Below are 12,672 nucleotides of genomic sequence, written 5' to 3' on the forward strand. Positions count from 1 at the left end.
GGCAACCAAGTAGTTTTCAGCTTCTTTTCATTGTGTTGACCAAGCCCATTCAAAGTTAGCTTGGTCAACTTTGTAAATGTATCTAATAAGTCAATTTGTAAATTTATCATACCACTGTCAACAAAAATTTATAGATTCATGCCTGTATGCTATAAGGAGAAGTACAATGATCTGTTATACATAGACTCCTTTTCAATTATCTGTAATCATGTCATAGGCTGCTTTATAATAGAGGATGTTGGCTGGGACATAAAACGCATTTTAATATTGGGAGCCAAATGTGTGAGGACTTTGATTGCCATTAGGCTTTACTTGCATCAAAGTGGGCATGCAATTCATATCAGATGGAAAACCAAAGGGTCCTCTACCTGTGAGCTCCCTCTCTTACACATAATTCATAGAGAGCTAAATAATTGGGAATTCTGTGTATCAGAAACATGAGGTTGTAACATTCATATGGGAAAAATTTCCTTTTGTCAATCCCTCTGGATTTGTTTCTGTACTCCCCCATCCCAGTCTTATTTCTTTCTCCCCACTACAATTGTGATTTATCTGGAGTAAGCCAAACAAACAAGAGCAAGGTTGATTTTTTTTTTTTATATTTTTGAGTTTCATTTTATGTGGCTGCCTGGAAAACCACTCATCTGCCTGCAATGTCTGGGAATACTAGACACTACTTGAGATGCTTCTGTTAAAAATGTCTCATATTGAGCATGGGTCAATTTATTTGTAGTACTTTGGTCTGTTTAAAAACTATTACTGGCCTATAAGGAAGAGAGGATACAGTTATTCACATGAAGACCCACACATGGTTAGAAAACAATTTGGTTTTTATAAATATGCACATAGGCAGACAAGGTATTGAGCATGTCACACACACACAAAAAAAAACTAGAGACGGACAAGTGCTTTAAATTAACCTTGAGAAGGGAGGGGTTGAGGGCAGGATTCTAGGCACATAGGTTTCCCTTGCTGATAATGAGTAATCAGGTATGAAGCTACAGTTTTAGGCATTCAGAAATAGACTTGTCTTTCCTCACATTCCGTTTTGAAATCAAAATAGACTAATGATACTGCTTTGCTCATGAAAAGTGCATCTTTCTGGAAGCGGCAGGCAGCAGAGATGACTCTGGCATTAAGCAGATGTAAACATGAAGAAATGAGGAATTTTTTTTTTTGGGGGGGGGGTGGTATACGTATCAGCTAAGTCTTTCTGGAATGGTGCCGGTGCTTATGATAGACACCCTTGAAAAGCTGTATCTTACCTCTGTCAAGCTACTGTGCTACCAAAAAATAAAATGATTTTGGAAATGATCAATAGATTTGCAAAGAAAAGGAAATGATTAGAAGGCCTGTTCATCCCTAGGAAATGTGGGATAGGAAATTGGCTCTGTTTGGCAGCCTAATCATAGGCTCCAAAGAAAAGCAGTTTCTCTTTCCAGGTGGCCAGCCCTACAATATTGGCAGCAGTTACCTGATGGATATTCTTGGGTGTCCAAGGCCAGCCTGTGCCTGGGTCATCCTGCACCTGTGATTATTCTGAATTCCTTGGCTCTTCCATAGTAGCCATCATTTAACAACATAAGGCCAGTACCATTATGTCCTCTAGAGGACCCTTCATAGTCAAGTCCACATTCACTCACCCTCTGATGGGTCCTGATCCCTGCTCCATGCCTCCTGCTCTTGTACCTAGCTCCAGAGTGGGGTGTGGCATGATTAAGGATAATGAAAGGCACCAACTGGGTGATGGCCATGTTGAGTATAAAGGGCTAAGTCTGTATCTAGAGCATGGTTGGCCTCCTTGGAAGCATCAAAGAGGAAAATCTGGTTTAAAGAAAGAACCAGAGAATGAGAGAAGGAGAGGGAAGAGAAGAAAAAGAAATAAAAGTATCATACCTCCCAGAGTCATCCCTGCTTCATAGCATTTCCGGAGGCGACAAGATGGACAATTTTTCCTTCGGAATTTATCGATGGTGCAATCATTTCTGCTGGCACACAGGTACTTCTGTTTCCCTGGGAGAACAAATATAAGAGTAGAGAGTCCAGTTAATGTTTTTCCAGAGTCTCTCTCCTTAAGAATTTCTAGGCAGAAAGGGCATGAAGATATATCCTGCCAGATGAGAGAAGTGAACAGAGAATGTCCTAAACAATTTGATCACACGGAATCTAACTATTAAACCAGGCTGGTTTAATTCAATGCTATATTGTTTAGTTTATATAGGGATGAACAATTCAGGTCCTGATGATATCTCCTTTATCAGGTCTACTGACTGGTATTTTAAGTAAGATGCTCTATGTACCTTTACTGAAAGCCAAGAATGTCCATGGGTAAACAATCAATTGTGGAAATTGTCACTCCTTTAGCATGATACAACAGAGACTTGGGTTTGGGTAATGTTTCCTCCTCCTGACTCCTGTAATCATGCATAGGATCATACTCAAACTAATAACATTATTTTTCATAATACAAATACAGGTAAAACTTTTATAAAAGAGAATTCCATGGGATTTCTAGTTGGTTTTAAATTGGTAGTGATCGTACCCCCAATCCTATAGGTTATAAAAATCAAACATTTAAGACCCACACGTTGACAAAAAAATCACAGCAAGTGAAATAAAGACCTCTGAATCAAAAACAAGAAAAACTTCGGTTACAGTTTGCCCCCGGCCCCGGTTGGGGTCGTGTGGGTGGCAGCCACTTGATGTGTCTCTCTCACGTCTAGGTCACTGTCATACACACCTAGAGTTGTCACAGATATAAACATACATACACAAATACACACACAAATGCACAGAGACCCTCAAGATCACAGCTGCTCAACGAAAGACATGGAGTTTCACTCAAAAAAATATTTTATTCTTCACATCCTCACCAGCATTGTTGTTTGTTGATTTACTGATAGTAGCCATTCTGGTAAGTGGTTGGGGTCGTGTGCGTGGCAGCCACTCAATGTGTCTCTCTCACATTGATGTTTCTCTCTCTCTCTTCCTTTCTCTCTCCCTCCTGCTCTATCTGAAGATAAATGCAGAAATGTCCTCGGGTGAGAATGAAAAAAAAATAAATGAATAAATAAAAGGGAACCCTAGTACACTGTGGCTGGGAATGAAGACTGGTGCTGTCACTGTGGAAAATAGTATGGAGATTCTTCAGAATATTAATAATGAATCTGCCTTTTGACCCAGTGACTCCACTTCTGGGAATATATTGTAAGAATCCTGAAACACTAATTTGAAATAATATATGCACCTCTATGCTCATAGCAGCGTTATTTACAATAGCTAAGATCTGGAAACAGCCCAAGTGCCCGTCGGTAGATGAGTGGATAAAAAAGCTGTAGTACATGTACACAATGGAATACTATGCAGCTATAAAAAAGAAATATCTCTTACCCTTTGAGACAGCATGGGGGGACCTGGAGAGTACTATGCTAAGCAAAATAAGTCAGTCAGAGAAAAACAAGTATCACATAATCTCACTTATTTATGGAATATCAATAACAAAATAAACTAACAAAATAGAAACAGAGGCATGGATACATGAAACTCATAGCAGTCAGAAGGGTGGGAGGGACTACATGAAAGAAGGTGAAGAGATCAGCCAAAGAACATATGTGCATAACTCATAGACACAGACAACAGTGTGGTGATGGCCAGAGGGAAGGGGCAGGACACTGGGTGAAGGTGGGCAAAGATGGGTGAAATTGTGACATTTGTAATAGTGTAAAAAATAAAGTTAAAATAACAAAATAAAATTCATATCTCTCTGGGAAAAAAAACATTTTATTCAATACTTTGCCTCTTTGTTCATAGCACAGGCCTGGCACACAGTAGACTTTCAATAAAAAATTGACTAACTGAATGAATACATAAGTGAAACAGAGAGATCCACAAGCATACAGAATCACCAGCAGAAATAGAGACACATATCCTGTTGCTCTATAACATAGAGAACTTCTCATGCTCGCAGCCCTGCCCCAGACTAAGCTTGAGCATCCCCTTACTCCACCCCTTTCTTTCTCCAAGTCCCTGATTGTTTTTCTCTCATTTAGTGATGTACTTTCTTTAGTTATAGGATAGACAGGGATTTTAGGAATGATTCTTTTGGCTGAGGATTGTCTGTGGTAGAGAAATTGAAGAGCAATGGGTATTTGATAGCAGAAAAACAACACCCACAAATTTAGCTACAGCTTGGCTTTCCTCTCCCTTCACTTAGCCTAAAATGCATAGATCAGGCACAGAAAACATCTCTTATAGTAGGTTATTTCATGTAGGAAAGTCAGTAGTAACCAGGTCAGCAAAAATTCTTCCCTCCCTCCCTCCCTCCCTCCCTCCCTCTCTCCCTCCCTCCTCTCATTGCCTTTGTCAAAGGAATTCAAAATTGCTGGGCTTTAAGGAACTGTTAAAAATCACCCCAGTACAACCCTTGTATTCCAAGGATGAGTTCTGGAGAGGTGGTGACTTGCCTGAAGAATAGTGAATTGGAGGCCCCTGAAGGGGGAAAAAAAAACACCTATCATTTAACCAGCACATATTATGAATGAGGCTTGTGTTAGGGCATTTAAATATGCTATATAAATGAAGCACCTCTATAGTACCTTGAGATAGGTACTATCTTCACCTTCATTTAACAAATGAGAAAATCTAAATCAGGCCAGTACTTTTTCTATTATACCACAGAATTTTATGTGTATGAATAGAGTATAATTTGCTAACAGCTTTTTTTTCTGCTGCAAACTGAGGATTGTAATGTGTACACAGAAAGATGATGCTATGAATGCCATTCAGCTTATTTATGGGTGTCAGCTCCTTGAGTTCAGGCTCTGTATCCCGTGAGTTCATTTCCAGTGCCATGTGTGTGCTAAAACTGGGGCACCCTTACAGTAATGGTGCTGCTGCAAACCTCAAGATCAGTTTGGTACATTGATTACTGAAATAAGTCAAGTCAGGTGTACTTGACTTCTTTGAGGAATATAAACTTCCAAAGGAAAATATTAGCTACTAGACCATAGTTTGCCAAGGAATGGTTGCATGGCCAATGAAATAGGGCTCCTAGAGCAGTTTTAAATTTCACTCCTGAAAACTAATCATCCTGTTAGTGACAAAAAATACAGTGGAAAAAGAATGAAATTGATTTTTTCAATTTGGAACTCAGATCATTTCCTTAGCTATATGGTTCCTATCTTGTCCCAAAGTGTTTCTTGGCCTAAAACAAGGTGACCTAAAACACAAATATTCTTTATGATTCATCCAGAAATAAGTGCAAACCCCAGTATGACCAATGCCATTGCATATTAATTTAACAGTTACTTGGCCTTTATTATGTGTCAGGCACTATACTAGGTTTTCTTAAATTAAATTTTTCAATTACAGTTTATATTTGCACTAGTTTTAGGTGTACAGCATCATGGTTAGACGATTGCATACTTTAAGAGTATTCTCCCCAATATTTCTAGCACCTACCTTGCACCACACATTGTTATTACAGTATCATTGACTCTATTTCCTATGCTATACTTTATACCCCCCTGACTATTCTGTAACTACCAATCTGTACTTCTCAATCCCTTCACTTTTTTCACACAATCCCCCAAACTCCCTCCCCTTTGGCAACCATCAGTCAGTTCTCTGTATCTATGAGTATGTTCTTATTTTGTTTATTTATTTTTTATTGAATCTATTGGAGTGACATTGGTTAATAAAATTATATAGGTTTCAGGTACACAGATCTACAATACATCATCTGTATATTGTATTGTGGTTTCTACTTTGTATCTTCATTTTTGTTTAGATTCTATGTATAAGTGAAATCTATGGTATTTGTCTTTCTCTGACTTATTTCACTTACATAATAATCTCCATGTCCATCCATGCTGTCACAGATGGTAAGAGTTCCTTCCTTTTTACAGCTGTGAAGTATTCTGTTTTGTATATATATATACTAATGCTTTTTTATCCACTTGTCAGTTGATGGGCAATTCGATTGCTTCCATATCTTGGCTATTATAATATATTCTTCTGAATTCATGTTTTGGGTTTCTTTGGAAAAATCCTGAGCAGAATAGCTGGGTCATACGACAGGTACATTTTGCAGTTTCATTTTTAATTTGTTGAGGACACTCCATACTGTTTTCCATAGTGGCTACACCAATCTGCATTCCACCAACAGTGCACAAGGGTTCCCTCTTCTCCACATCTGACCAACAGTTGTTTGTTGATTTATTTATGGTAGCCATTCTGATAGGTGTGACGTGATATCACATTGTGGTTTTAATTTGCATTTCTCTGATGATTAGTGACATTAAGCATCTTTTCACATGTCTATTGACCATCTGTATGTCCTCTTTAGAGAAATGTCTGTTTAGGTCCTCTGCGTATTTTCTAAATTGGATTGTTTGGAGATTTTTTGGTGTTGAGTTGTCTGAGTTGTTTATAAATTTTGGATATTAACCCCTTATCAGATGTATCATTGGCATAAAATTTCTCTCATTCAGTAGGTTATCTTTCCATTTTTTGATGGTTTCCTTTGCTGTACAAAAACTTTGTAGTTTGATGTAGCCACATTTGTTTTATTTTTTACTTTTTCCCCCTTGACCAAGGAGAAACAGCAGAAAAAAATTGCTAAGAGTCAGAAATGTCTAAAGTTTCTTCTAGGACTTTTATGGTTTCAAGTCTGACATTTAAGTATTTAATCCATTTTGAGTTAAACTTGTATATGGTATAAGAAGGTCATCTAGTTTCACTTATTTTTTTGCATGTTTCTCCAATTTTCCCACCATTTATTGAATAGTCTTTACTCCATTGCATATTATTGCCTGTCTGTTTTTTTCTTGGCTCTCTATTTAGTTCCATTAATTCATATGCCTGTTCTTGTGCCAGTATCATGCTGTTTTGATTACTATAGCATTGTAGTATAGCTTGATATCAGTTATTGTGATACCTCCAACGTGCGCTTCTTCCTCTAGTTTCCTGTGGCTATTCGAGGTCTTTTGGGACTCCACGTAAATTTTTAGATTATTCAAACTAGTTCTGTGAAATAGGCCATTTATATTTTGATAAGTGTTACATAGAATCTATAGACTGCTTTGGGTAGTATGACCATTTAAAAGATGTTAATTCTTCTTATTCATAAGCACAATATATGCTTCCATTTGTTTAAATATTCTTCAATTATTTTCTTCAACATATTTTGATTTTCTGAGTACAGGTCTTTTACCTCCTTGGTTGAATTTATTCCTAGATATTTTACTTCCTTTGATGTAATTGTAAGTGAAATTTTTTCTTTCAGTTTCCCTTTCTTATAGTTCATTATTGATGTATAAAAATGAAACTCATTTTTGAATATGTATTTTATATCCTGCTACTTTACTGAATTTATCAGTTCTAGTAGTTTTATTTGGGGGAAATCTTTAGGGTTCTCTCTACACAGTATCATGACACATGCAAAGAATGACAGCCTTACTACTTCATTTCAATTTGGATGCCTTTCATTTCTTCATCTTGTCTTCTGTGGCTGGGACATTCAGCAGTATACTGAATAAGAACGATGAAAGTGGACATCCCTGTCTTATTCTTGATCTTAAGGGAAAACCTTTTATTTATTTTTCCCCATTGAGTAGGGTGTTAGCTGTGGGTTTGTCATATATGGTCTTTATTATGTTGAGGTATGTTCTCTATATCCCCACTTTGCTGAGCGTTTTTCTCATAAATGAGTGCTGGATTTTGTCAAATTATTTTTCTGCATCTACTGATATGAACATATGATTTTTATCCTTCATTTTGTTTATGTGGTGTATCATGTTAATTGATTTGCAGATATTATAGCAACTTTGCATCCCAGGAATAAATCGTACTTGATCATGGCATATAAACCTTTTAATGCATTGTTGAATTTGGTTTGTTAATATTTTGTTGAGGAAGTTTGCATCTATGTTCATCAAGGATACTGGCCTATAATTTTATTTCTTTGTAGTGTCTTTACCTGGTTTTGGAATTAGGATAATGCTGTCCTTATAAAATGAGCTTGGGAGTCTTCCTTCCTCTTGAATAGTTTGAGAAGGATAGGGGTTAATTCTTCTTTGAATGTTCAGCAAAATTTGCCTGAGAAGCCATCCAGTCCAAGACTTCTCTTTCTTGGGAGGTTTTTTGTTGTTGTTGTTGTTGTTGTTGTTGTTTTAATTACTGTTTCACTTTTGATAGTTGTAGTCAGTCTGTTTAGATTTTCAGTTTCTTTTTATTTAGTCTTAGAAAATTGTATGTTTCTGGGAATTTTTCCATTTCTTCCAGATGATTCAATTTGTTGGCATATAGTTGTAATAGTTTCTCATAATTTTTATATTTCTGCCATAACAGTTGTTTCTTCTCCTCTTTCATTTCAGATTTTATATATTTGGGTCCTCTCTATTTTGTCTTTATGAATCTAGTGAATAGTTTATCAATTTTGTTTTTTTTTTGTTTGTTTGTTTGTTTCTTCAAAAAAACAGCTCTTAATTTCATGTATATGTATTGTTTTTTAGACTCTATTTTGTATATTTCTGCTCTAATTTTATTTCCTTCTTCTACTCACTTTGAGTTTTGTTGTTTCTGTTCTAATTCCATTAATTGTAAGTTTAGAATGTTTAGTTTAGGTTTTTCTTGTTTCTTGAGGTAGGCCTGTAATGCTATGAATCACCCTCTTAAGACTGCTTTTACTGTGTTCTACAGATTTGGGGTTATTGCATTTTCATTTCCATTTGTCTCAAGGTAGCTTTTGATTTTTTCCTTGATCTCATTGTTAATCCACTCACTGTTTAGTGACATGTTATTGAGTATCCACATGTTTGTATGATTTTTAGTGTTTTTTTTTCTTTCTTTCTCGTAATTGATTCTGGTTTTATACCGTTGTGATCAGAGAAGATGCTCAACATGCTTTCAGTCTTCTTAAATTTATTAAGACTTGTTTTGTGTCCTAATATATGGTCTAGCATAGAAAATGTGCACTTGAAAGAATGCATATTCTGCTGTTCTGGAATAACTCTGAAGAAATCAATTAAATCCATCTGATCCAGTGTGTCATTTAAGGATGCTCTTTCCTGGTTGATTTTGTTTTGCTTTTTTGTTTTTGTCTAGAAAACCAATCCATTGATATAAATGGTGTGTTAAAATCCCTTATGATGACTATATTACTGTTGATCTCTTTAAGTCCGTCAAGATTTGTTTGATATATTTAGATGCTCCTGTAATGGGTGCACAGATGTTTATAAGGGTTATATTCTTTGTCGGATTAATCCCTTTATCATCATGTAATATATTTCTTTGTCTCCTATTATATAGCCTTTGATTTTTTTCTCTTAGATGAAAGTTTTATTTTTTATAGTGGTACAATTTCATTAAAATTTTTAAGAGTTACTGACAAAACAAACTCTGAATGGAACAGAATACATGTTATGCTTAGTGTGTTTTATATGTTTTTGAATTTATTTATTTTTAATTTTTTATTGTGTACATTTTTAAAAATTAATTAATTAATTAATTTCTGTTACACATGTTTCTCATTTTCCCCCCACTGATACTCCCCTCCCCCTCCCTCCCCATCCTGTCCCCAGCTTTACAATAGCTAAGATCTCGAAACAGCCCAAATGTCCATCAGTAGACGAATGGATTAAAAAAGCTGTGGTACATATACACAATGGAGTACTATGCAGCTGTAAGAAAGAAAGATCTCTTATCCTTTGAGACAACATGGAGTGACTTTTAGAGTATTATTTTAAGTGAAACAAGCCAAGCAGAGAAAGACAAATATCACATAATCTCACTTATTTGTGGAATATAATGAACATAACAGTTGAGGAACGGGGTAGTTCGAGAGACATGGAAGTGGGGTACAGACTGACAATCCCCAAAAGAAGGGGTGGGGGAGGAGAGATAAACCACAGGACTTATATGCATGTATGCATGAACAATGGACATGGACAATATAGCCTTTGTTTTAAAGTCTATTTTGTCTGAGTATTGTTACTCCAGTTATTTTTTTCATTGCCATTTAGTTGAAATTGGTTGAAATACCTTTTTCCATCCTTTTACTTTTAGTCTGTATGTGTTCTGAAGTGGATCTCTTGTAGACAGCATATATATGGGTCTTAATTTTTTACCCATTCTGCTACCCTATGTCATTTGGAGCATTTAATCCATTTACATTTAAAGTGATTATTGATAGATAGGTATTTGTTGCTATTTTATTCTTTATAACTATGTTCCTCTTTTTGTTTTCTTTCTTGTTTTTAAAGAAGTCCCATTAATATTTATTGGAATATTGGTTTTGTGTTAATTAACTCCTTTAGCTTTTTCTTATCTAGGAAGATCTTTATTTCTCCTTCAATTCTAAATTATAGCCTTGCTGTATAGAGTAGTCTTGGTTGTAGGTCCTTGATTCTCATCACTTTGAATATTTTGTGCCAAACCATTCTGGCCTAAAGTGTTTTTGTTGAGAAATCAGCTGACAGTCTTACTCTCTTATAGATAATTAACTGTCCTTCTCTTGCTGCATTTAAGATTCCCTCTTTGTCTTTTACTTTTGACATTTTAATTATTAGTATCTTGGTGTGGGCCTCTTTGGGTTCATCTTGTTTGGGATTCTCTGTGCTTCTTGGACTTGTGTGTCTTCTTCCTTCACCACATTAGGGAAGTTTTCAGTCATTATTTCTTCAAACAGGTTCTCATCCCATCGCTTTCTATCTTCTTCTAATATCCCTAATATGCAGATGCTGTTATATTCAACTTTTCCCCATAGGTTCCTTTAAACTATCCTCATTTTTTAAAAATTCTTTCTTCTTTTCTAATGTTGTGTTTTCTGCTACCTTGTCTTCCAAATCACTGATTCCATTCTCTGCTTCATCTAGCCTAATGTTTATTCCTTTTAGTGTATTTTTCATTTCAGATATTGTAGTTTTAGTTGCAGACTGGTTCTTTCATGGTTTCTATGTTCTTTTTTATATTTACTATCTGTTGAAATTTTCATTGAGTCCATCCATTCTCTCCATAAGTTTCTTGAGCATCCTTTTACACATTGTTTTGATTCTATGTATTGTAGGTTACTTCCCTCCATTTTATTTAGTTTTTTTTTTTTTTTTTCTTCTGGGATTTCTCTTGTTCTTTCAATTGGGGCATGTTTCTTTGCCTCCCCATTTTGACTGCTCCTCTGTATTTGTTCTGTGTATTAGGTAGACCTTATCAGTCTTAAATATAGTGGTCCTGTGTAGTAGGTGTCTTTTGGGGTTCTGTGTTGCATTCTCCCTGATCACCTAAGCTAGGTGCTCTAGGCATGTTTCTTGTGGTCAGGGGTTATGTGAGCCCTCCTGTTATAGTTGGATTTTGATTTCTATTGGCCAATCCATGGGTGGGTACTGACCCTCAGGCTGGATGGCTATGAGGATTGTCCCCAACTTTGGTATATAATCTGCTGTTCAGGGGCTGACCCCATAAGGTGGAATTTGCCCCAGCAAGGTCTGGTGCTGGCAGAGATCTCCCTTTGGGTGTGCTGCTTTTGGAGGTAATTGGGCTGTGCTCTGATTTTGTCTGAAGCCTTCCATTGGGTGTGTTTGTTCTGGGGTCTCTTGGGAGAAACTTCAGTGCAGATCAATGTCAGGTGCTGCCTGTGACTGTCCACCTGTTTGGAGCTACAAAGCAATCCACATTTTGTGGCTTCTTCTGTTGTGCCTGGGTGTGCATGGAAGAGCCAAGCTGTGCACCAAGTCCAGCAACATTAACCTGGGGTCAGGTCCTTAAAAGGCCAAAGGCACCCCAAGATCCACCTCTGCCTACCTGCTGCCTGTTAGATGCAGCCACTGAAAGAGCCTCTGGCAGTATGTGAGATGTGCGAGGTAGGTTCTAACTGAGTCATCAGCTAGGAGCAAGTATTGTTCTATAGACTGAGACAAATTCAAACTTGGCACCAGTGCTGGGTCTGAGGCAACTCAGTAAAAGCTTCAGTGTACACCCAGGCCAACTGCCACCTGCCAGGTGCCTGTGGTCCTTTATGGTTGGGTGTGGTCCTAGAATTGTAAGGGTGAGATAAGGAGATTTCTTTAGACCCAAACAGACTAAGATTTGGCCATGTAAAGGGAGTATTCTGCACAAGAGCAATAGTGCTGGTGGGGTATGCAAGGGAAAAATGGTCCCTCACCTAGAGCCACACAACTCAGTTTCTCTCTGAGTCTGCCTGGACTTTCTTGAAAGCCTTCCAAGAAGTCTGCTCCATATGTAGATCCAAGCTGGAAGCAGCCAGCTGATTCCTGTGCAGGGCACAAACTTATCAGGGTGGGGCCATCAGAAGTTGGGAGGGTGTGGCTAGTAGATCTACTGTGGGGGAGGTAAATGCTGGTCAGGCACATGGGGGTGGGGTAGGTAATGGCCTCATCCCAAGAGCCACACAACTCAGTCTCTGACAAATACCTGAGTATGCCCAAACTTCTTCAAGAACACTCCTTGAATGTCTACACCACGGCACAGTAAGTAGACTCCTGCATAGGACATAAGCTTGGCAGGGAAGAACCACAGGAATTTGGGAGGGTAGGGGAATTTCATTCCCCCAGGCTGATGCCATATGGATGAGAGTGCTGGACTCAGAAAAGATGGTGTTTGTGGACAGTGTTGGAGAGAGACTCAGCACAGGGTTCCTGGCAGCTGTCCCTTCAGTTC

At 37.4% G+C, this 12,672-nt stretch overlaps 1 protein-coding gene across 6 annotated transcripts in view; it reads right to left on the reverse strand.

The window, feature by feature from the left end:
• AR (androgen receptor) overlaps positions 1–12,672 on the reverse strand; it is a 209,486-nt gene that overhangs the window by 35,435 nt on the left and 161,379 nt on the right. For 5 of the 6 annotated variants that reach the window (XM_036271011.1, XM_036271012.1, XM_036271009.1 and 2 more), the window contains one exon: positions 1,897–2,013. In XM_036271011.1, coding sequence (XP_036126904.1) covers positions 1,897–2,013 — 117 coding nt within the window. Of the gene's footprint in view, positions 1–1,896; positions 2,072–12,672 lie in introns of those variants that run through there. The other variant, XM_036271013.1, reaches the window with a different exon arrangement.

The sequence above is a fragment of the Molossus molossus genome, unplaced genomic scaffold (assembly GCF_014108415.1).
Source record: "Molossus molossus isolate mMolMol1 unplaced genomic scaffold, mMolMol1.p scaffold_m16_p_2, whole genome shotgun sequence".
Lineage (NCBI taxonomy): Eukaryota > Metazoa > Chordata > Mammalia > Chiroptera > Molossidae > Molossus > Molossus molossus.